General features: G+C 41.8%; 1 protein-coding gene and 1 long non-coding RNA gene across 2 annotated transcripts in view; one reads left to right on the top strand and one right to left on the bottom strand.

Annotated features, from left to right (window-relative positions):
- Positions 1–26,474, bottom strand: part of MYOZ2 (myozenin 2) — a 151,197-nt gene that overhangs the window by 67,694 nt on the left and 57,029 nt on the right. The window contains exon 3 of the mRNA XM_077278517.1: positions 14,356–14,525. Within this exon, the coding sequence (XP_077134632.1) occupies positions 14,356–14,525 (170 nt within the window). The remainder of the gene's footprint in view (positions 1–14,355; positions 14,526–26,474) is intronic.
- Positions 1–26,474, top strand: part of LOC143788698 (uncharacterized) — a 57,370-nt gene that overhangs the window by 11,343 nt on the left and 19,553 nt on the right. The window lies entirely within an intron of this gene.

Consider the following 26,474-nt stretch of genomic DNA (forward strand, 5'->3'; position numbering starts at 1 on the left):
CCAAGCTTCTAGTTTACATAAATCATCCTGTAATATAAAATTGTCCTCCCCTGTATTGATTACCCTGCAGAGTTTAGTGTCATCTGCAAATATTGAAATTCTACTCTGAATGCCCCCTACAAGGTCATTAATAAATATGTTAAAAAGAAGAGGGCCCAATACTGACCCCTGTGGTACCCCACTGCTAACCGTGACCCAGTCCGAGTGTGCTCCATTAATAACCACCCTTTGTTTCCTATCCCTGAGCCAGCTCTCAACCCACTTACACATATTTTCCCCTATCCCCATTACTCTCATTTTATGTAACAACCTTTTGTGTGGCACCGTATCAAAAGCTTTGGAAAAGTCCATATATACTACGTCCACTGGGTTCCCTTGGTCCAGTCCTGAACTTACCTCTTCATAGAAGCTGATCAAATTAGTCTGACATGAACGGTCCCTAGTAAACCCGTGCTGATACTGGGTCATGAGGTTATTCCTCTTCAGATACTCCAGCATAGCATCCCTTAGAATGCCCTCCAGGATTTTACCCACAGTAGAGGTTAAACTTACTGGCCTATAATTACCGAGTTCAGTTTTTGCCCCTTTTTTGAATATTGGCACCACATTTGCTATACGCCAGTCCTGTGGTACAGACCCTGTTATTATGGAGTCTTTAAAGATTAAAAATAATGGTCTATCAATGACTGTACTTAGTTCCTGCAGTACTCGGGGGTGTATCCCATCCGGGCCCGGAGATTTGTCAATTTTAGTTATTTTTAGACGCCGCTGTACTTCCTGCTGGGTTAAGCAGGTGACATTTAATGGGGAATTTTGTTTGTTTCTGGGATGGCGGTTTCTTTGTCGGTCGTTGTCTTCACATGGGTTGCTCGATTTCCTGCGCTTACTTTGAGGCCTTCAGTACGTTCCTAGAATGGGTGGTGAAGGATGTGTCTGGGATTCGTTCATGATCCCACTATCTAGATGATTTTTTGTTTATAGGGCCAGCGGAATCAGCGGATTGCTCGATCTTGTTACACACAATGGAAAGCGTGGCAAAAAACTTTGGTGTGCCTTTAGCAGAGGAAAAGACGGTAGGCCCGGTGAGGTTGTTGAGCTTCCTAGGCATCGAAATTGACACGGTAGCAATGGAGTGTAGACTACCTGCAGATACGTTCACGGCTTTGCGTCAGGATGTGGTGAATGCGATTGGTTTAAAAAAGATAAGTTTGCGAGGTTTGCAGTCGCTGTTAGGGAAGCTGAACTTTGCCTGCAGGATCATGCCGATGGGTCGAGCGTTCTGTCGTCGCCTATCCTTGGCAACCATAGGGGTAAAGTCCTCTTTGCATTTTATCAGGATAAAGAAAGAATTTCGGGATGATTTGAAGGTGTGGGCGGTTTTCTTGACGAGTACAATGGCAGATCTCTGTGGATTCAGCCTGTTGCATTTGCCGCCTCATTGGGCATTTCGGTCCATGTTGTCGAAGACAGTGGTTTTGGTCTTTTCTTTCGCGGGAGCTGGTCAGCAGCGGCTTGGCCAGCAGAATGGAAAAAGGAAGGTTGGTCAAATAACCGGTTATTGCTGCATTTGTTCCCCAGAGTTGTTGCGTTGGCCTTGTGGGGCGAGAAATTGAGGAATTTGAAGATTTCTTTCCCTTGCGAACACATAGGAACGGTAAAGGCTGTAAACTCCCTGTCAGCCGCTACGCCCGCAGTAGTGAAGGTTTTACAGCATTTGGTTTTCCTGAGACTTAAGTACAATTTATGGATTGTATTTGAAGTTGGTTTGTTAGCGCCTGATCCAATAGTTGTTGCTCTTTCTCAATTTCAGTGGCGGCTTTTCCGAGAACTGGCACCTCAGGCGGAGAGTTCGGGTCTGGATTGTCCAGCGGAATTGTGGAACCTGCCGCGAGGGCCGTAACAGAGTTATTCCCCAAATCTCTCACGGATTCATCTTGGTCCCACTATAATCAGGCTTGGCGCCTGTGGGAATCCTGGAAGTCGAGTATGGATCAGGATATGGAGGAGGAATATGGTTTGTTGTTGTTTCTTGGCCATCATTGGGAAGCAGGATGGTCAGTAACACGTTTGAATAAGTTTTTGGCGGGGCTAGCTTTCAACCTTAAGTTCAGGGGTTGTCAGGATTTAACAAAATCCTTTTTGGTCCGGCAAGTAGTTCGTGGTTGGAAAAAAGGTTGGAAGGCCTTTGGTGGCCGGCGTCCTGTGTCGTATGAGGTGCTGTCAGCCATTGGGCATAAGTTGCAAGAAGTGTGTTTTTCTGATTGGGAAGTGGTTTTGTTTCAGGCAGCTTTTTCTTTGGCTTTCTTCGGGGCGTTTCGGCTAGGAGAATTGGTTAGCCCGTCCAGGAGTCAAAGAGGTACTTTGTTAAGAGAAAACGTTGATGTTTAAGGGAATAGGGTGGTGGTGTTTGTTAAGTCTTCAAAAACGGACGTATATGGGAAGGGGTGCAAAGTGGTGCTATTCAGTGTTCAGGGCTCCCTGTTATGCCCTGTGGCATCCGTGAAGAAGTACATGTCAAAGGGCGGTGTGTTAAATGAGCCATTTCTGGTGCATGAAAACGGGTCTTTCTTGTCCCGTTTTCAGTTTGTTATGGTGTTTAGGAGATGTTTAGCGGCAGGTGGTTTACCTTCAACACAATATAGCGGTCATTCTTTCCGGATCGGGGCAGCGACCGAGGCAGCCAGGTTGGGCCTGGGTGAGGATGTGGTATGGAGAATTGGGAGGTGGGAATCTTCTGGGTTCCAGTCGTATGTTCGCCCAACCTTATTGTGAGTTCTGGGCTGTGGTGAGTTAATTGTTTGTTGCCTTTCTTTCTTTATTGCAGGGGCAGATCCGGTGCTCGTCTGGATCATGGGGCACTTGTATGTTTTTTGGGCCGCGTTGCGTGCTGCGGTCCGTCCGGGTGGCCGTCAATGAGGTTTTTCCAGAGAGGCTGTAACATTACGATGGATCGGTAAAAGGGGGATGGTGTGGAAGGAATGGTTACCTGAATTCCATCGTTTTGTTAGATTGGACAGAGTGCCTGAGATTGTGGTCATTCATCTAGAGGGAAATGATTTGGCTAAACGGCCTTGTAGGGAGCTGATCAAGGATATAAAATTTGATATCCTGAGGTTTTGGGTCATGTTTCCAAAGGTATTGTTGGTGTGGTCTGAAATCATCCCGCGTAAAGTATTGCGTGGTGCGAGATCCAATGAAGGGGTGAACAGAGCTCGAATCAAAGTGAACAGGGCTATATCGAGGTTTATGGTTCGGAATGGTGCGTTGGCTGTGAGGCATGTGGATTTGGAATCGGGTCAAGGAGCTTTTTGGAGAGCGGATGGTGTGCACCTGAACGCGGTGGGCAATGATATGTGGTGTTTGGCTATTCTCAGTGGCATCAAATTAAGTCTGAAGGTGTGGAGGGACATGAATGGCTAAGGTGTCAGGCCATTCGTGTTCATGGCGGGGGTGGAGGTCCTCGAGGTCGGTGGTAATGGTAAATGGCGGTTCAATGGGGGGAATCTTGAGAGGTCCTGGACCCCCCATGACAAGGCGCGGTTCGGTTATCCCGCATGAGGTGGATTTATGGGCCCCTAGCATTGGGGCGGGTTCGGTGGACCAGGATCGGTTGTTATCTATCCCTGAGCTGGTGCTTTGCAGCTGGGGGTAAGACTTATCCTGGGCTGAACAATGTGGAATTTGGGATGCTGAGGTTTATAACTTTGGGGCTTCAAGGACCACCACTCCTATTGTGGGTTGTTAAGAAAGTTCTGTTATCATTTATGTTAATAAAATGGCTGCTGTGGCCAATTAAATCCAACATATGTCTCAGTCTGTTGATTTGCGTACATTAGAAGTTTAACCTTTAGGTTGTTAAGTGTAAAAATGGGGGCCTGTTTAAAAAAGGATGGGGGTAATTTTCCAGGTCACGGAACTCACGTATACCCTATGTCAAGAAAGGCTGAACTGGGGGGCCCACGGCACTTAAGGGGAGGCCGCCATGACGGGGTTACGTGGGACCTGGGGAGCTGGAGCATTTTGGTTGAGGTAGTGAGGCGAGGGTTAAATGTGATGTGAGGGGAGGGTATTAGCATCTTTCGAATTGTGAAGGAGGTGGGGTTAAGGGATTGTGGGGAGCGGGAACATAAAAGGGGGCACGCTCCTCACGCAGGCATCCATTTTAGGTGCCTGCGTGACAAGTGAGGAATCTCCCGCCCTCCCTTGTTTTGGGCTAGGGTAACTGGGGTAAATTCATCCCGAAAGGGATTTCGGTAATGTTTTAAGAGATAATTAAATGTACTTGTTTCGGTGTGTGAATACTGTCAGGGTATTGTCACGGCAGTTTGGCGGGGGTGGAGGTCCTTGAGGTCGGTGGTATTGGTAAATGGCGGTTCAATGGGGGGGATCTTGAGAGGTCCTGGACCCCCCATGAGAGAATTTAACAAGGCGCGGTTCGGTTATCCCGCGTGAGGTGGATTTATGGGCCCCTAGCATGGGGGCGGGTTCGGTGGACCAGGATCGGGTGTTATCTATCCCAGAGCTGGTGCTTTGCGGCTGGGGGTAAGACTTATCCTTGGCTGAACAATGTGGAATTTGGGATGCTGAGGTTTATAACTTTGGGGCTTCGAGGACCACCCCTCCTATTATGGGTTGTTAAGAAAGTTCTGTTATCATTTATGTTAATAAAATGGCTGCTGTGGCCAATTAAATCCAACATATGTCTCAGTCTGTTGTTTTGCGTACGTTAGAAGTTTAACCTTTAGGTTGTTAAGTGTAAAAAGGGGGGCCTGTTTAAAAAAGGGTGGGGGTAATTTTCCAGGTCACGGAACTCACGTATACCCTATGTCAAGAAGGAAAGGATAATAATGCTGAAAACGTACTGTATTAAGGAAAAAGGACTAAGAAGTGTTGTGCCCAATGCCTCATGTTACAGTCGGATGAACTTGAACTGTCCAGTAAACTTTTGTTTGTTGAAATGAACTAGGTGTCCGCTGAGTTATGTGCTGTGGCTCCTGAAGATGAAGGCCTGGAGACAGCAGAATACAAAAGATCTAACCCCGGCACACTCCAAAAACGTGAAGACAGAACTGTGGCTTTCAAAGTTTTTTTTTTTATTTATCTTGTGCAAAAGAGAATGGTTTCTCTAAGTGTCAGTGTCTCATGGAACAACTGCTCATCCAGTGCTTCTGCCCTTGGTTCACTTTACACACCTAGAGCACTTAACACCTAATTTGCATATGAATTAAATCACTGATTTTTCAGGAATACAGCAGCAGATAAAAAATATAAAGGTGTTGATAGATTTAGCTTTCAGAAACAAACATGCTCATACTGTATATGCAGTATGAGGGTCGATTTCCTGACAGCTTCCTTTAAGGTGTCATAAAAATATGATTGTAAGATCTCTTTCAAAATTGATACGAAGCCTTAAAGAAAGCAAAGCGATACAGTAGCTAACAGACAAAGGAGAGGAATGTATGGTAGAACTAACATAGCAGTTCATTCTAGCTTTTGGAGGAGGTGCCATGGATACATACTACCTGCTTTCTGACAAGTCAGAAGATAAAAAATACACAAACTCTTTAGCTGAATTTGCATTTTATTTAGAAAATGCAACCCCCAAGACAAAACATAGGAACTTGTAGGAAGAACACAACTCCAGCTGATCCCAATGATTACCTACATGCAGTACATATAGATCAATGCACACAGCACATCTATAGTGTCAGTGCAAAGCAAACAACACATGCTGCTCATACAGCGCTGGCTCAAAAACAAAAAGCAAGAATGAGAATAATCTAGTTTGTCCAGTTTCTCAAGATCTAGTTGTTAAAATCACAGCCAAACACCGAGAGTGCTCCCTAGCCGTGTCTGATTCGGTCAATTAGCAGTACAGGAATCCTAAGAGCCTTACATTGATCAGTCTTATTTACACACTTAAAACCATTATTATGTGTTCTACTACTATGTAGGGCATGCCTGGTGCTATTACATAAAATTATGGCACACTGACTAAATCAGAGGCGCATTTAGCCACAGTGTCCAGTGCTGCTACTTAACATCACCACCATTTTTGGAAGGAAGGAAGTTATAAAAGTTAAAAGTTGACCAGCGATTTCTTATTTTTCCAACAAAATTTACGAAATCATTTTTTTAGGGACCTCCTCACATTTGAAGTGACTTTCAGGGGCCTATATGAGAGAAAACACTCAAAAGTGACACTATTCTATAAACTGCACCCCTCAAGGTGTTCAAAACCACGCTAAAAAAGTTTAATAAACGGAACCTGTCAGCAGGATTGTGCACAGTACCCTACAGACAGTGTCAGGTCGGCGCGGTTATACTGATTACAATGATGCCTGGGTGATGAAATCTGTCTTGTGGTTGTTGTTTAATCTTTATTTTCAGTGTAGAGTGAATGATATGCTCGTACTCTGGGGCGGGCTTCTGGGGGGAAGTCTTTTTGTGGTGCTCTGATTAGGTATTCCTCTGTATGGCTTCTGACAGGTTACTGACCCTCAGTGACCTGCCCCCTATTTTACATACTGAATATAATATGTTTTGAAAAAAATACTCACATTCAGCATGCCGGCGCTGCAGCATGATGGCATGTATAATATCCATGTAATTATTTTATTTGGTGATAAACATGTATTCATTTAAAAAAAAAAAAAACTTCTCTGTCCAAATAGCGCCGGCATCTATCAGCGATCTGATTTTGGTGAGGACAAATTTTTTTTCCTCTAGCAAAACGGTGCCAATAGATCCTACTGCGGAGGCGCTGCCGGCGCCATTTTGAGAGATTTTTTTTAATGAATACATGTATTTCACCAAGTAAAATAATTACATGGAGATTATACATGCGATCATGCTACAGAACAGGCGCTGCTGCTGGCGCCTGCCTGCTGAATGTGATTTTTTTTTCCAAAACATATTTTATTCAGTATGTAAAATGGTGGGCAGGTCACTAAGGGTTCAGTGACCTGTCAGAAGTCATGCAGATAAATATGTAAGCAGAACACCACATAAAGACCCCGCTATAGATCCACCCCGGAGCACGACCATATCATTAACTCAAACCTGAAAATAAAGATTAAACAACAACCACAAGATGGATTTCATCAACTAAGGTATCATTTTAATCAGTATAACAGCGCAAACCTGACAGTGTATGCAGGTTACTCATCACAATTCTGCTGACAGGTTCCCTTTAACCCTTCAGGTGCTTCACAGGAATTAATGGAATATGGAAGGAAAAAATAAACATTTCGCTTTCTTTCACAACAATTTTACACTGCTCAAAAAAATAAAGGGAACACTAAAATCCCACATGCTAGATATCACTGAATGAAATATTTCAGTTGTAAATCTTTATTCATTACATAGTGGAATGTGTTGAGAACAATAAAACCTAAAAATTATCAACGTGCATCACAACTAATATCACACGGAGGTCTGGAGTTGGAATGATGCTCAAAATCACAGTGGAAAATAAAGTAACAGGCTGATCCAGTGGAAATGCCTCAAGACAAGGAACTGATGCTCAATAGTGTGTGTGGCCTCCATGTGCCTGTATAACCTATCTACAATGCCTGGGCATGCTCCTAATGAGGCGGTGGATGGTCTCCTCCTGAGGGATCTCCTCCCAGACCTGGACTAAAGCATCTGCCAATTCCTGGACAGTCTGTGGTGCAACGTGACATTGGTGGATGGTGCGAGACATGTCCCAGATGTATTCAATCAGTTTCAGGTCTGGGGAACGGGAGGGCCTGTCCATAGCTTCAATGCCTTCATCCTGTAGGAACATCTTGGCAGTCAGGCTACCTCTGGCGAGCACATGGAGGATTGTGTGGCCCTCCAAAGAAATGCCACCCCACACCATTACTGACCCACTGCCAAACCGGTCATTCTGATGGATGTTGCAGGCAGCAGATCGCTCTCCATGGTGTCTCCAGACTCTGTCACGTCTGTCACATGTGTCAGTGGGAACCTGCTTTCATCTGTGAAGAGCACAGGGTGCCAGTGGCGAATTTGCCAATCCTGGTGTTCTGTGGCAAATGCCAAGCGTCCTGCACGGTGTTGGGCTGTGAGCACAACCCCCATCTGTGGACGTCGGGCACTCAGACCATCCTCATGGAGTCGGTTTCTAACCGATTGTGCGGACACATGCACATTTGTGGTCTGCTGGAGGTCATTTAGCAGGGCTCTTGCAGTGCTCCTCCTGTTCCTCCTTGCACAAAGGCTGAGGTAGCGGTCCTGCTGCTGGGTTGTTGCCCTCCTATGGCCCCCTCTATGTCTCTGGGTGTAATGGCCTGTCTCCTGTTAGCGCCTCCAGCCTCTGGACACTACGCTGAGAGAAATAGCAAACCTTCTTGCCACAGCTCGCATTGATGTGCCATCTTGGATGATCTGCACTACCTGAGCCACTTGTTTGGGTTGTAGAGTCTGTTTCATGCTACCACGAGTGTGAAAAGCACAACCAACATTCAAAAGTGGGGTTAAACGCCTGCGATCGGTGCAAGCACCGATCGTGGGCATTGCTGCAGGGTGTCAGTTTTGATATAGAGCTGGCACCCACATTTGGTGGCGCTCAATGTGAGCCTGTTCGATGATCATGCCATATATATACTGCGATTTGAGGGAACTCAGCTCCCGCAGCACAGTGTATATACAGTGCATATCGAGAATGGGTTGAATATAGCCTTGTGTATGTGCAGTGCCTTGCAAAAGTATTCGGCCCCCTGGAACTTTTCAACCTTTTCCCACATATCATGCTTCAAGCATAAAGATACCAAATGTAAATTTTTGGTGAAGAATCAACAACAAGTGGAACACAATTGTGAAGTTGAATGAAATTTATTGGTTATTTTAAATTTTTGTGTAAATTCAATAACTGAAAAGTGGGGCGTGCAATATTATTCGACCCCTTTAACTTAATACTTTGTTGCGCCATCTTTTGCTGCGCTTACAGCTGCAAGTCGCTTGGGGTATGTCTCTATCAGTTTTGTACATCGAGAGACTGAAATTCTTGCCCATTCTTCCTTGGCAAACAGCTCGAGCTCAGTGAGGTATGATGGAGATCGTTTGTGAACAGCAATGTTCAGCTCTATCCACAGATTCTCGATTGGATTGAGGTCTGGACTTTGACTTGGCCATTCTAACACCTGGATACGTTTATTTGTGAACCATTCCATTGTAGATTTTGCTTTATGTTTGGGATCATTGTCTTCTTGGAAGACAAATCTCTGTCCCAGTCTCAGGTCTTTTGCAGACTTCAACAGGTTTTCTTCAAGAATGGTCCTGTATTTGGCTCCATCCATCTTCCCATCAATTTTAGCCATCTTCGCTGTCCCTACTGAAGAAAAGCAGCCCCAAACCATGATGCTGCTACCACCATGTTTGACAGTGGGGATGGTGTGTTCAGGGTGATGAGCTGTTTTGCCTTTATGCCAAACATATCGTTTGGCATTGTGGCCAAAAAGTTCAATTTTGGTTTCATCTGACCAGAGCACCTTCTTCCACATGTTTGGTGTGACTCCCAGGTGGCTTGTTGCAAACTTTAAACAACACTTTTTATGGATATCTTTGAGAAATGGCTTTCCTCTTGCCACACTTCCATAAAGGCCAGATTTGTGCAGTATATGACTGATTGTTGTCCTATGGACAGACTGTCCCACCTCAGCTGTAGATCTCTGCATTTCACTCAGAGTGATCATGGGCCTCTTGGCTGCATCTCTGATCAGTCTTCTCCTTGTTTGAGATGAAAGTTTAGAGGGACGGCCGGGTCTTGGTAGATTTGCAGTGGTATGATACTTCTTACATTTTAATATGATTGCTTGCACAGTGCTCCTTGGGATGTTTAAAGTTTTGGAAGTCATTTTGTATCCAAATCCGGCTTAAACTTCTCCACAACAGCACAACAGTATCTTGGACCTGCCTGTTGTGTTCCTTGGTCTTCATGATGCTCTCTGTGCTTCAAACAGAACCCTGAGACTATCACAGAGCAGGTGCATTCATACAGAGACTTGATTACACACAGGTGGATTATATTTATCATTATTAGACATTTAGGACAACATTGGATCATTCAGAGATCCACAATGAACTTCTGCAGTGAGTTTGCGGCACTGAAAGTAAAGGGGCCGAATAATATTGCACGCCCCACTTTTCAGTTTTTGAATTTCCACAAAATTTAAAATAACCAATAAAATTCGGTCAACTTCACAATTGTGTTCCACTTGTTGATTCTTCACCAAAAATTTACATTTGATATCTAAATGTTTGAAGCATGATAAGTGGGAAAAGGTTGAAAAGTTCCAGTGGGCCGAATACTTTTGCAAGGCACGGTATGTTATTGTGTATGTACTGTATAAGGCTTTATATATACATATGTAAATGGATGTGTGCACGTCTATATGTTTCTGCATATATGCTGGAATGTACAATTGCAATCAAATATATTCAACACCTATTGCAAATTAGGTTGATTATCAAATCAACCAATCAAATAAGAACTATGTAAATAGCTCAACACAGGTAATACAACAAGTGGTTTCTCAAAATTCACCATAAGGCCTCCTTCACATGTCCTGATGATTCCTGTTCAGGATGAACCAGTACTGGTGAGATCCGAGGTCCATGTACGTATGCCATCCTTATGTACGTATATGACATCCGTGGTCCTTGTGTCCATGTTTCACGTCCATGTGCCATCTGTATGTCTGTGTGATACATACTGGCGCATGGGAAAAGCAGTACAGTTCGCCCTGATCCCAGGCACCGACTACTGAAGGCAGGTCTCATCATTGTCGCCTGGTCACGCTGAGATTAGTGCGAACACGTGAGCACCATGAGAATGTTCTCATGGTTCATTGGGCCCCTCACAGTGAAATGTGGGAACGCAGCTTTAATGACTTGTATGAAGTCACCACTTGTCACTGAAGCTGCGCTTGCAGCACCTCATTGTCTTATGGTTTTCAACCTGGCAGTCGCATCATGGCACTGTTAAGGTTGAAAACCAGATATTGCAGAGATGATTACTGCGTGGAACAGTATGGCTTATCTTCACACCGGACAGGTGAGGGATATGGTTGTGTATTTTTGTTTTTTACAGGGGACATGGGCATCGGGGGATTATATTTACATCGGGGACAGGTGAGGGATATGGTTGTTTATTACTTTTGTCTTTTACAGGAGACATAGGCATCAGAGGAATGTCTTTATGTCAGTGACAGGTAAGGAATATGGTTGTTTAGTATTTTTGATTTTTTTTACTGGTGACAAGGGCTTCAATGGATTGGGCAGAGTGTTTTATATTTTTTCAAATAAAGGACTTTATTCTTGCTGTGCTTTTATTTAAATACTTACTATGGGATTAGTGATGGGGCATCTTATAGAATATATGCACTGTGTGTGTATATATATGTATATATATATATATATATATATATAATATAGAAAATACAAAGATGACATCAACCCCATCCCTATTACCCCACTTGCCACTACCACAAGGCAAGTGGGAAGAGAGAGGCTAAGGGCCATATTTAGCACATCCCATGGATGCACCATTTCTGGGGCGGCTGAGGGCTGATGTTGGTAGCCTGGTCAGGGATCTCAGATCCCTTCCCAGGTTATTAATATTAACCTGCAGCTTTTTGTTTAGCCTTTGCTGGTTTGAATTTATAGGGGGATCCTACATCATTTTTTTTCTGGGGTCCCTCGCAAATTCACCAAGAAAGGCTAAACAAACAGCTGTGTAATGTTATTAGTAACCTGGGAACCTTATCGAGTATTGTCCCTTGTCACAGATTATTAAAATTAGCCCCCTAGCATGTGCTTTCCCTCTGCTGGTTATGAAAATTGCATGGGAGCCCACACTGTTTTTTTTAAATTTATTTATTGTACACAGGAGTTACACAGCTGCTGCTGACTACAACTCCCATCATTGTTTCCTGGTCTAGCTGATCTCAGCATGTCAGGCAACAATGATTAGAACTGTCTCCAGAAGCCCACTGATGCCTAGGAACAGCGCGAACTATACCGCTTGTTCCCAGGCACTGGTACGTGTCACACTGATGACACATGGATGTCATCAGTGTGCACATGTGTGGTACGCATTTTGTCCATGCTGCACAAAAAAAACCACCATTGAATACGATGGGTGTGCGTATGTTCGTATTTGTGGTCCTTAAAAGCGGATGTGTGAAGAAAGTCGAAATGCAACTTTTACTAACTACTGCAGTCTCAGAATTATTCAGCACCTTCATGACAAGTGTCATTAGTACTCACTACCACACAGTTTAGCTGTTATGACCTTCAGCAAATGTGGCACATAGCCAGACACCAGCTTCTGTAAATGTTCCTGAGGAACCTTAGACTGTTTCAGTCTTGGACAATAGTTTCACTAATATTCTTGGGTTTGTGTAGTGCAACCACCTTCTTCAAATCCTACCATAGATTTTCTAAAGGGTAAAGTCAGATATCTGTGACTTTCAGCGTAGAATCTTCTAGGACTTCTTCTGACACCAAGCCTTGCTGGACTTTGAAGTATGCTGGGCATTATTGTCCAATTGCAAGGTCCAATTACACCCATAATTCAGCTTCCTTACAGAAAGCATGATTTTTTTTCCTAGGATTTCCTAATACTTAATTGAATCCATTTTGCTCTCCACATGTTGCAGGTTTCCAGTGTCAGATGAAGCAAAGCATTCCCAGAGCATAATAAAGCCAAAGCCTTTGTTTATTGAAAGCACCACTGAGCCACCACCATGCTTTACTGTAGGCAGTGTGTTATTTTCAGCATAATACTTCATTATTCCTCCAACAAACATACTGTAGTACTGATCCATAGACCTAAAAAGTTCCAGTTTTTTTCTACTCCGTGTCTTATTTACATGGTTTGAGAACAGTGGAGCTGACTATTGTTATGCTTATGGGTCAGTAGGAGTGTACATCTTGGAGTTTGGGCATGGAAACATCCAGTATTTAGTATGGACCTGTAACGGCTCTGTTGTCGGGTGTCTTGGGACCAGGGGCTCCTTCCCTTTCCCTTAAGCTAGGGGCACCTTAGCTTGCCCTGCTCCCCGGATTAATTCTGATGGTGAAGATGCAGGGGCCACGTACCTTGCTTTAACCCCTTAATCCACCCTCAATCTGTACCCTTCCCCCACCCAGGAAAGAGGGGAGTAGTAGTTCACCGTAGTACACCAACCTTACTGATAAGATAATATGAACAGGGGTAACAAAAATACCAAACATACAAATATACTCACACATAAACAGAGGAATGCACTGGGGAGTGGAGGATGAGGTTAAACCAAAGTAGGAGAAGAAAGGGAATTATCATACACTCAAAACCTAGCAACAGTCACAGATAAATCCACCAAACTCCTTGTCCAATAATAACCAACAACAACCTCCAGCCATGCAGCATAAGCTTTCTCTGACAAGGAGTGCTAGCCAGGACCCAGTTTATATGAAAGTGAAGTGCTTCTAATCAGTGCGGGAGTAGGAGAAATCAGGCTCTGCGGTATTCTGGCTCCTCTCTGTCAATGTAAACCCGTGACAGGGCCTTGTTATGCAAGCTGAATCCTCAGAAAGCACAAAATCTTGCTGCCGGTCAATTTGACCTTTCAACATTTTTCGACAACCTTCGTACTCAGGAATCTGATGGCAGCCAATGAAAGCCTCTTTCTGTTTTGTCCAGGTAATATAGCCAGTGTTCCTATAACTTTGAACATGTGAACTATGCTTCCAACTATATCTCTAGGAACATTCAAAATATTTGTCATCATTTTGTATCCTTTTCCTTGTTTGTGCAAAGCAATGAGGTTTTTCTTTAACTATTTGGAGCAAGCTGTTGAAAACCAAAAAATTCTTATCATGAAGTGGTTGAATCATTCTGAGATATTACTTTAGTTTATAGCATGTTAGTAGTTTCAGTTATTATATAGTTTTATCCCTTTGTTAGTTTCTGTGCTGATACTATTTAAATACAATACAGTGGCATTATTCAGATGTGTACTATGTCAAAATTATTGAGGTGTACAGCATGTTGGTTGTGTTTAGGCATTGTTTGGACACATTACCGATATATGTTTGGGTGGTTCATAAGATCCTAAATTATTAATGATTGATACCCCTCTATGTGTAAGACTTGGCGACTGCAAATATATTTAACTGTGGGAGATCAATGTAAAACTATTAAAAAAAGTTAAACTGTGTTTGAAGTGTATTTTCAGAATGAAAACTGCTGCATATAAAAGTCTGTACTCTACAAAAAGGCCATTATATGCATTATACCATTATACTAGCAAATATTTGTCTAGTTAGATGCATAATATTACAAAAAAAGTTATTTCAGGCACTTACATTGGACTGTGGCTTCATTTCATAAGGAAAGTTTTCAAATGTGTATTTGTCAGATCTTCTCTGTCTCATCTTAAAAAGTCTTGCTCCCCGATTGTTGAGAAGCGACAGTTCTTCCAGCATTATGTCTCTAGGCACACTAATCTTCCTTCCAAAGTCGAAGTCACTTGTGTCTGTAACAGCAGAAACAAACTATTAATCAGTGGTGTACATAGAACTCATAAGGCCATATGGCAAAAACTCCATAGGATGGATGATAACTCGAGGACCAATGGTCTCTGGTTGCTGGGACCCCTTTGGATCTCATGAGCAGGGATCTGAAATGTCCAATTGAAATGAAGTACTGGCCAAACGTGTACCACCACTCAATTCAGTCTCAGTGGGACTGATGATATCCAATTAAAGTGCATGGATGTGTCAGGCAATCTTATAGAGAATGAGTGATGCAAAGTCACATATGAGAAGTCACCATACCATTGTCAGTCATAAACTGAAAAGGGTCATGACGGGCCTTGGGACACAAATTTGCAACTAAATTTCAATGCTCCGTCACACAGGAACAAGTTGCATACCTTACTAATTTTAGGATATTTAACGGCATATTTACTTTGCTGGACAATGATAAAATCCTTGCTACCTCGGCAATCGTTTCGGGGGTTGGAGATGGTTCAGTATATGGATTTGTAAAGCTCCAACCAAATGCATTGTGAACTGTATAAATCTATGATAATGTCAACGAAACGCTGAGTGTTCAGTGCTAGGACCTAACTTTTCACAAGCCTCATAGCAGTGGTGTTGTCTCTCTCTGTACGCCATTGCCCTTCATGCCAGCCAACAGCATGGATATTATGTCATACAATAATGGTCTCTGGATACATATATTACAAAAAAAATCAACACTGACTTTGTGCTGCATTTTATGTTCTAGTAAAATAGCAGGCAACGTGACAGAAACCAGACAAACCCTATAAGGGTATGTGCACATATCGCCTATTTCAGGTGGATTCCACCTGGAACCCGCTTGAGAAAGTGTTAAAAAATTGCAGAATGAATAAGCATAATGCCTAGCACTGTCAAAACAACTTGCCATTTAAACGTTTCATCTTCTTTCACTTCTTTTAACTGCTTCAGGCTTTGAAAGCCATGAAGCTGTACAAAGAATTGACCCCACCATTCTTGGGGTGGCCTCCACTAGTAAGCTTGAAAGCCACCACTTTCTATCGTACATCGGTATAGCCACTGTAAAATGGCACAAAAGACGTCATAGAAGACGCTTCAAGCCTTTTTCTATTATTGCACTGCTGGAGTGGTGCTTCTAATCTAAGCCAGTCAGAAGTTGCAGTCACAAGATGATCAAGATGACGCTGCTGGACCGGAGCGGTGTCAATAAAGATGGCAGCAGGTATATATAAGTCTGCGTGCATGGACCTTAGATTATAAGCACCACTCCAGGGATGAAGAAAAACAAAACTCTAGAGTGGTGCTTTCAGGAAAACACAACCGGCATTTTCGTGAAGCGTCTGCTGCTTCAAAAGTCAGAGAGGTCCTTCTTATGCCAATTGCATCTAGTGCCAATTGCAGTGGAGAAATGGAAATACAAAAATCAGTTGTTATCCTATGCCATCCTGTCTGTATACTCTTTTGTGTCCCCCCTGCCCAGGAGATGTGGTATAATTATTATTATTATTATTATTTATTTATATAGCACCATTGATTCCATGGTGCTGTACATGAGAAGGGGAGAAGGGGTATAATCAGACCATGTTCCTGTACGATCATACACAACCATTACACAGTACACAGCAGGGGGCACATTTATAAGATTATCTCAGCACAGGAACATTTTTCTTAAAGACATCCATTTGTGGAAATTATTATTATTCCAAGATCTATTAATTAAAATAAACTTTAGTTCATGGGAAAACCCCTTTAATGACAAATGTATAATATCAGGTTAGGTGATAACAACACATTGTGTAAGAATTTAATCTTGACACATTTTAAGGAACTTCCTGCAAATCTTCACTTGGTTAGAATCACTGTCATGATCACAAAAATAAGACTCATGTCATCATTACCAGAACCTTCAGCAGATGTCAGACGTGGTCAGGGTAATATCGTCATCATGTCTAGATCAAGCAGGATCACACACACTTTCACTGGCGCAGTGCCCGCCAAAACAGTCAACATACTTGTTTTTTTCATAGTGGTTCATTATTGGAAATTAGAAAATAATTTCATAGAAATGTGTGGCTGGAATGGTCTAGTCTGTGGTCTGCGATAATATTTATTTCCGTATAACAACCTACTCAGACTGGCAAAATATTCTGTTAGAAAATTGCAGACTTCCTTCTAATGAAACGTCTGCTTTCCGATGTCAGCTTGACCAAACCCAACAGGCAAAATTTTCCAATATGTTCTTCAGGGGCCAAAAGAAACAATAACAACTTATGAATACACTTAAAAATTGTATTTTTATATTTTTTTGTTAATAGCAGGTAATGATCTGGAAAATAACTATTTAACCACTTCAGGACCAAATTGTATCCATCAGGAACTGACAGAAAGGTTAGATTTTTCATCAAATCATTCTGGAATTTATAACAGTGCATTTATTGATAAAGCAGTATGAACTGTTGATTTTTATGGGAAAACTAATTTTTTATACAAAGATTTTGGTGCGCTTATATGCAGTGTATAATATGAATTAATTTTATCTGAGTGTTACAAGCAAAGAAAAAAACAGATAAGTAATCACAAAGGGCAGCGTGACCTGGCAACTGTGAAGACTGGTAACGTTGCTGATGTCACCACTTTTCCTAGTCGCCGGCGCAGCGCTGCGTGACACATACGCGGCTATTGTCAAACACTATGGAGCCTCTGAGTGAGGCGGATTCACTGGATTTGCTTTGACTCTGTCAGATTCGGTGGACCATGCTGGACCTGCATGGGATTTTTTTTCCAATAAAGTGGTGAACCAGGGAGAGTCTGGGGGAATAAATAATAATTTTGGGGGGTCTGTGTTTCCTTTTTATTAGTGGGTTAGTAATGGGGGTGTCTCCAATAGTAACACCAGGGCTTGATGCCAGCTGTATTTATGGACACTTTATAGCTAACAGCAACCCCACGCTCCAGTACCCCAACTGCCAAAGCACCAGGGCACTGGGAAGAGCAGAGGCAAAGCACCACAATTGGAGCATATCATGTGATGTTCCACTTCTGGGGTGGCTTCGAGCTGGTATTTCTAGGCTGGGAAGGGCTCAATAACCATGGACCTTCCCAGCCTGATAATATCTGCTCTCATCTTTTTGCTTTACCTTTGCTGATTACCAAAAATGGGGAGACCTCACATAATTTTTTTCATTTATTTATTAGGTTAATACATGTACAGAACCCAATACATGCAAGGCAGAAATTATATATGTGACGGATATCTATCTATCTATCTATCTATCTATCTATCTATCTATCTATCTATCTATCTATCTATCTATCCCATATCTATCTATACTATATGTCCATATATTATGAATGTAAGGATGCAAAATATGTGATGTTTATTTTTGTACTGGAAATTTTTCATTTTTACATTATGCTTTTATACCAATATATGTCAGTAGATTGACTCCTATGAACCATAATTCACACAATTTGTATTCCATCATACGTCCCTCTGTAAACCTCCATATTGTCCCTTAGAGAATGCCAGTCATGTAGTTATGGACTCACCTGGTGAGCTGGATCCTCTAAGGCTAAGCCCTAGGTCTAGGTGAATAACATGGACCAGAGGTGAAAATGCAGCAAAGTGGGTCTTGAAGGACGATCCATGGATCAGAGAGAACAAATGTGAGCATGTGGTTATACCCAGAGGAAGAAGTGTGTCAACTTCGAAACGCATCAATAGCAAAACTGCATTTCTACAGTTTGAGTATCCTGGATCTCATTGCCAACTCATCAGCAGTGCAGACAATTCACAATTTTTTTTCCATTATCCATTGAACCAGTCGGATGACCCGTGGACCTGCAGTAGCTGTAATCCTAGGCCTTCATACTGTTGTGAATACACAACTCTATCAGATTAGCATTAAAAAATCCATGATCGAAGCCTGCTCAATGAAGCTCTTGACTTTATATTGGGGTAATATTCATTGAACATTGATGTGATATTTTATATAACATTTTTTTATCTTCATAAATTTTTATATGTCTTCTTCAATCACACTTTGATTGCCATTATGTGTCTTTGAGTATGGATTGCCGTTATACATTTTAAATAGGCTATAAATGTAATGTACAGTAATATGGTCTTTTTCTGCAAACTGCTCGTCTGGCTGATGAAAAATAAGTAGATTTAACCCCTTTGGGCCAGGTGTGTTTTCTTCGCATCTCTATATCAGTCGTTTGTTTCTTTCAGATACATATTTCCATATGGCTCATTGTAAACTATCTGATTGTGAAAGAATGTTGGTCGAGACAAGAAGTTTTCCATCTGCAAGGTATAGTTCTAACTATGCAGAATATTTGGAACTGCAAACTTTTAAGTTCCTGAAAATCAGCTATTCGAGTCAATTAAAATATTTTATATCCTAAACTATGAGATATATCTGATCATTGATTAGGTCAGCTTGTTTCCTAATTGCTGGCCCTGGCACATGTACGCTATGGACGAGGTCCAATGTAGACACAAGTTGATCTCTAGGCATGGTGACAAACTGTAACTCACCATTCCTGTAATTATTTACCTACCACAGGAAGACTGTAATTGTGAACTGCCAACCACTGACATTTCCTAACATAATCAAGTGTCCAAGTTTCTTTCAACTGTGGTTAAGTACAAATACGGATATGACACCAAATATTAAAGGACAGTATGATGCTGAATGCTTAATAGAAAATGAATCTTTTAATAATATTGACAAGCTTGCTTCTTTCCAGGCATTGACACTTCAAACTTGTTACAGCCTAAAATTTTTGAAATGCAGATTTTTCACAAATAAAGTGTATAGCACCAAATATATACATGAAATGTTGACAGATTTAGTTAGCCCTAGCAAAAGGTTTGCCATATTTTTACCCTATGAAGGGGTAGCATACAGCAAAATGTGTTGTTATATTGAGGCTAATAAAACATAATTTCTTGAGTATCAAAAATGTTGTCCATTCACAGTGTTTGGACTCCCCAGCAATCAATAAGTTATTCCCTATCCTATTGGTATGGGATATTGGGATTCATGAGATGGTTGTGGTTTTCAGTGGTTGGACCCCCAGCAGTCAATAAATTATTCACAATCCTTGGTACAGAATATTGAGATTCTTGAGATGGTTGTGTTTCCTAGTGGTCAGACTCACAGCAGTAAATAAGTTAATCCATATCTTCAAAGAATCATAGAATGTTAGAGTTGTAAGGGACTTCTAGGGTAATTGTGTTCAACCCCGTGCTTAATGCAGCATTCACTAAACCATCTCAGACAGATGTCTGTCCAGCCTCTGTTTGAAGACTTCCATTGAAGGAGAGCTCACCATCTCTCGTCGCAGCTTGTTGCACTCGTTGTGCACCCTCACTGTCAACAAGTTTTTTTCAACATCTAATCTGTATCTTCTCCTTTTCAGTTTCATTCTATTGCTTCTCATGTTTCTGTGTGCAAATGAGAATAACGTTGATCCCTCTACACTGTGACAGCCCTTCAGATATTTGTAGACAGCTATTAAGTCTACTCTTAGCCTTCTTTTTTGCAAGATATACATTCCCAAATCCTTCAACCATTCCTCGTAGGATATAGTTTGCAGTCCGATCACCATCCTGATAGCTCTCCTCTGAAATTACTCCAGTTTTTTATGTCTTTTTTAAAATGTGGTGCCAGAACTGGACACAGTATTCCAGACGAGGCCTGACCAAGGAGGAGCAGAGGGGGATAATTACTTTACGTGGTTTAGACCCTATTCTTCTCTTAATACATCCCAGAATAGTGTTTTTTGCTGCTGCATCACACTGTTGACTCATGTGCATTCTGTGATCTATTAGTACACCCAAGTCTTTTTCATGCATGTTGTTGCTCCTCCCATTCTATAGATGTAATTTTCATTTTGCTTGCCCAGATGTAGAACCTTGTATTTCTCCCTGTTAAATACCATTCTGTTAGTCACTGCCCATTGTTCAAGCTTATCTAGATCCTTCTGAATCCTTTTCTGTCTTCTCTAGTGTTAGGCCTCTTTCACACTTCCATCGTCTGGCGGCTGTCACAATCCGTCGGCGCTACGTATCAACGGATGTGTCAAAAATAGTGTAAAACGGATGCAACGGATCCAGTTTTTCGACGGATCTGCTAGACAGTTCCATCGAAAAACTGGATCCGTTACATCCGTCTTATCTGTTTTGTCCATCCGTTTCATCTGTTTTTTTGATGGCTCCGTTTTCCATACTGTATTTGCTATAACTCCTTCCATTTCTGCCACTTGCTCTAAACCCTCTCAAAGATGGGGTGTTAAAACACTCAATATATATGTTTCCATTATTTTCCAGTAGCCAATCACATTTGGGAGCCTCTCATTTGGAGGTACAGTTGTGGCCAAAAGTATTGACACCCCTGCAATTCTGTCAGATAATACTCAGTTTCTTCCTGAAAATGATTGCAATCACAAATTCTTTGGTATTATTATCTTCATTTAATTTGTCTTAAATGATAAAACACAAAAGAGAATGAAGCAAAAAAGCAAAACATTGATCATTTCACACAAAACTCCAAAAATGGGCCAGACAAAAGTATTGGCACCCTCAGCCTAATACTTGGTTGCACAACCTTTAGCCAAAATAACTGCGACCAACCGCTTCTGGTAACCATCAATGAGTTTCTTACAATGCTCTGCTGGAATTTTAGACCATTCTTCTTTGGCAAACTGCTCCAGGTCACTGATATTTGAAGGGTGCCTTCTCCAAACTGCCATTTTTAGATCTCTCCACAGGTGTTCTATGGGATTCAGGTCTGGACTCATTGCTGGCCACCTTAGAAGTCTCCAGTGCTTTCTCTCAAACCATTTTCTAGTGCTTTTTGAAGTGTGTTGGGTCATTGTCCTGCTGGAAGACCCATGACCTCTGAGGAAGACCCAGCTTTCTCACACTGGACCCTACATTATGCTGAAAAATTTGTTGGTAGTCTTCAGACTTCATAATGCCATGCACACGGTCAAGCAGTCCAGTGCCAGAGGCAGCAAAGCAGCCCCAAAACATCAGGGAACCTCTGCCATGTTTGACTGTTGGGACCGTGTTCTTTTCTTTGAATGCCTCTTTTTTCTCCTGTAAACTCTATGCTGATGCCTTTGCCCAAAAAGCTCTACTTTTGTCTCATCTGACCAGAGAACATTCTTCCAAAATGTTTTAGGCTTTTTCAGGTAAGTTTTGGCAAACTCCAGCCTGGCTTTTTTATGTCTCGGGGTAAGAAGTGGGGTCTTCCTGGGTCTCCTACCATACAGTCCCTTTTCATTCAGACGCCGACTGATAGTACGGGTTGACACTGTTGTACCCTCGGACTGCAGGGCAGCTTGAACTTGATTGGATGTTAGTCGAGGTTCTTTATCCAACATCCGCACAATCTTGCGTTGAAATCTCTTGTCAATTTTTCTTTTCCGTCCACATCTAGGGAGGTTAGCCACAGTGCCATGGGCTTTAAACTTCTTGATGACACTGCGCACGGTAGACACAGGAACATTCAGGTCTTTGGAGATGGACTTGTAGCCTTGAGATTGCTCATGCTTCCTCACAATTTGGTTTCTCAAGTCCTCAGACAGTTCTTTGGTCTTCTTTCTTTTCTCCATGCTCAATGTGGTACACACAAGGACACAGGACAGACGTTGAGTCAACTTTAATCCATGTCAACTGGCTACAAGTGTGATTTAGTTATTGCCAACACCTGTTAGGTGCCACAGGTAAGTTATAGGTGCTGTTAATTACACAAATTAAAGAAGCATCACAAGATTTTTCGAACAGTGCCAATACTTTTGTCCACCCCCTTTTTTATGTTTGGTGTGGAATTATATCCAATTTGGCTTTAGGACAATTCTTTTTGTGTTTTTTCATTTAAGACAAATTAAATGAAGATAATAATACCAAAGAATTTGTGTTTGCAATCATTTTCAGGAAGAAACTGAGTATTATCTGACAGAATTGCAGGGGTGTCAATACTTTTGGCCACAACTGTAACAATTGGGTTTCACTGTAAATTGTGAGCCCCAATGGGGTCAATGCTGATAATGTCTGTAAAGCATTGAGGAATTAATGGCTCTGTATAAGCAAGTAAAATAATTAAATATGGGTGACTGTGTGCAGCTTTTAAACATCATGTAAAATCCCATTTAGCTCACATTTTGCACACAATTGTTGCTGTAGCATATGCTTAGATTTTTGCAAGTTTTAAAACAAATCCTCTAAAATGTGCCACATGTGAACATAACAAGGCAGAAAAGATCATCCAATCATATTACAGACTGTGCATTTTCTGTAAGGATTAACTATTGATGTATTATTATGTTTCATATAATCCCAAGGGTAAATAATATATCTGACATAGACATTAGAAGTTATACAAAAGACTCCAGTTTCCTTACAGGCCATTTCTTCCTGGTTTGTGACTTACACATATATTGTTACCCTTAGAAGTTAATTGAAGGTAACGTTTCTTGGAAAGAATCCTTGCAGTTACTCATGTGATCTCCATTGGTAGACGCTGGTAGAAGCAAGGTCATATGAATACATTCATTAACTAAAGGTCGGTGTGGTTACCAGCAAAGTGATCCAATTGCTATTATTAAATATTGGCATGCTATCCAACACTAGGAATAAAAGTAGAGGATGATTAATAGAGTCAGGAATAATGTAACAAGACGAGCTGAATGTATTGTGGAGATGTGGATCATATTCATTCTGCTTCAATGAGATGTTTTCAATGGATGATAAATGAACATGAGTCGATAAGATTGATAATAATGTTTTCTGTATATTTGGTATGTAAGAGCATCCACAGCACGTAAAAGCAAAGGTCGGGTTACATACGAAAGAATTATAATGATATTTTCATGATCGCTTTATGTATTACCATGACAATGCTTAGTACAACTCAACTTATACCATTTACCTAAAATGCTTCTGTCACCATGAAGACTGAAATAATCAGTGTAGAAATCAGATATTTAATAGCAATCTACTTAAAGTATCTATCCATTTGCACAGACAAAAAACATCTAATTTGACAGTCCATAAAGGCATGGTTGGTTGAGTTTGGTAGTTTGGTATGGAAGAACTTGACTGACTGGTCAGAGCCCTGACCTCTACCGCCTAATCCTCCCTTGCAATGATGTAGCTAGACCATCTCATCCAATATCAGTGTCTAACCTCACAAATGCTCTTCTGGACGAAAGGGCAAAAATTCCCACAGATACTTCAATCTCATAGAAAGATTTGCCGACTGTCCCCAATAGGGGTCACAATCTAAATTCCCTATCAGTACGTCCTTGGAGTGTGGGAGGAAACCGGAGAACCCAGAGGAAACCCAAGCAAACATGGGGAGAACATACAAACTCCTTGCAGATGTTGTCCTTGGTGGGAATTAAGCCCAAGATCCCAGCGCTTCAAGGATACAGTGCTAACTAATGAGCCATCATGCTTTTTTTTTTTGGAAGAGCTAAAGCTGTTATAGCTGCAAAGGGAGAACCAACTCTGTATTCATGTCTAAGGATTTGGAATGGAATGTTATAAATGCTCCTGTAGATGTAATGTAAAAGTGTCCCAATACTTTTTTCCATACAGTGTAAATTACATTGGGGTATCACATAAAGGTAACAAATCATAAAGAGGAGATTTCCCACATTGATCCCTTTAATAAATACAGCAGACTCTCTAGCTCTGTTCTCCTGAAGGCTTCCCACAATTCATCAACACAATGATGATCACGACTCCCCTACATATAAAAAGCTGAGATGCAAGTCACCCCAATATATCAAGAGATTATTGATTTATTTTTTAGAGTCACTAATAAAGCAGCTAGTATTGGTGGCAGTGTACTTTGCAGACCTTTTTGTACATGGCACTTCCACTTCTCCTTGTTGTGGTCAATATCACAGTTACTGTTGGATTAACATGATATGTATGTGCCAAGAAGATGCCAGACACGCCACTCAAGATGTGCTAAGCGGTGAAGACATTTAATTTGTACACTTTCTTCATTAATGATTTATGTATGCAATGTTATTCTTATATATTATGCTATATGGCCAGTTTATCTCAGCATTGCCCTAGGGAGCAGTGTGTAGGGACCTAGTTACTGTAATATGAAGAAAGAAAGGAATTATTGTACATTTTTAATACTGGATGTATTAATATAAAAATATGCAAGAACCTACTATATTCTACACTCACACTTATGCTACATGGGATTCCTGTAACGGAGCTGTAAAGCGTCAGATAGGAAAGATTAGAGATAAGCCTGTATAATATGTTACATGTCGCGACTGCTATGGATTTCACTTCTGTCTCGTTTTATGACAGGCTGTGAGAAAGATAAGAACTACTGAATATATTTTCACTAGGACATAACGATGTTTTTTCTTTACTGAATATTACAGGAAATTACACCCTGACAGATAACGTAACATAACGTCATTTCCCAGGACTAGGTGTTAACTCCATTTAGCTCAGGGGTGGTCACAGACAAAAGAGGGTCCCGGTGCAAGAACAGTGCATGGGTAAGGAGGTGGAGTGTACCTGCCCCTGAAGAAACCAACCGGACCCCCTTACATATGGGCCCTGGACAGTCTAATGTTCTATCTGTGACAGATGTGGCTTTGGAGGTTGAAGAAGGCCCCCCTTTTCTCTTGGGCCTCTGTGCTTCCCTCCATGTTCCCCCAATGATATGTCCATACCTGATTTAGATATATCTATCATTCAAATTAAAAGCAATTCACTGAAAAAAAAAATCAAATCCAAAATATATTACGGCAAAAAAGCAATATGTAGCAGTACTTGGTCACAATATTAATGCACTTGCCTCTTGTTGAAAAAGATGGAGGTAGCAGAGGAGGAACATACTGATGAACACCCACTCACACATCTACCATCCATAGGGTGGGGGGTTACTTATTATTAGGGATGCATGTGGTGCCAGTATGTGGTGCCAGTCATACTGATACATGTAGTTCACCATGCCGGCTTACAGCCTCTTAGTGATGTCCATATTACTATATCAGGCTAGCTATCCGCCATTCCCCATCCCCCTACTCTACAGGGCCTGGCTGCATCCTGCAAAGATGAAAAATGCAGAATATATTAGTTGCTATTGTTATTGCGACCAGGTATTGATAAATATGGCCTTTTTTCTGTGATGTTATTTTTGTGCTAAAAATTTGCAGCATCAAGAAATTAAATAAGTCAAACAGTAATTAACGATCTGCAATTGATTTTAAGATATAGATCTGAGTGTCACAAAAGCCACAATGTATACTAGAAGAAGAAACCGCTGGAATATACTGCTTAGGTCATTCATTGGCCTCACTCCTGTTGTGAGCTTAATATAAAGGTACCTTCACACGAAACGACTTTGTAACGATATCGCTAGCGATCCGTGACGTTGCAGCGTCCTCGCTAGCGATATCGTTTCGTTTGACACGCAGCAGCGATCAGGATCCTGCTGTGATGTCGCTGGTCGCTGAATAAAGTCCAGAACTTTATTTGGTCGTCCGATCGCCGTGTATCGTTGTGTTTGAAAGCAAAAGCAACGATACCAGCGATGTTTTACACTGGTAACCAGGGTAAACATCGGGTTACCAAGCGCGGGGCCGCGCTTAGTAACCCCATGTTTACCCTGGTTACCAGCGTAAAAGTAAAAAAAACAAACAGTACATGCTCACCTGCGCGTCCCCCAGCGTCTGCTTCCTGACACTTACTGAGCGCCGGCCCTAAAGTGAAAGTGAAAGCACAGCGGTGACGTCACCGCTCTGCTGTTGGGGCCGGAGCTCAGTCAGTGTCAGGAAGCAGACGCTGGGGGACGCGCAAGTGAGTATGTACTGTTTGGTTTTTTTACTTTTACGCTGGTAACCAGGGTAAACATCGGGTTACTAAGCGCGGCCCTGCGCTTAGC

This window comes from Ranitomeya variabilis, chromosome 1 (assembly GCF_051348905.1).
Source record: "Ranitomeya variabilis isolate aRanVar5 chromosome 1, aRanVar5.hap1, whole genome shotgun sequence".
Taxonomy (NCBI): Eukaryota; Metazoa; Chordata; class Amphibia; order Anura; family Dendrobatidae; genus Ranitomeya; species Ranitomeya variabilis.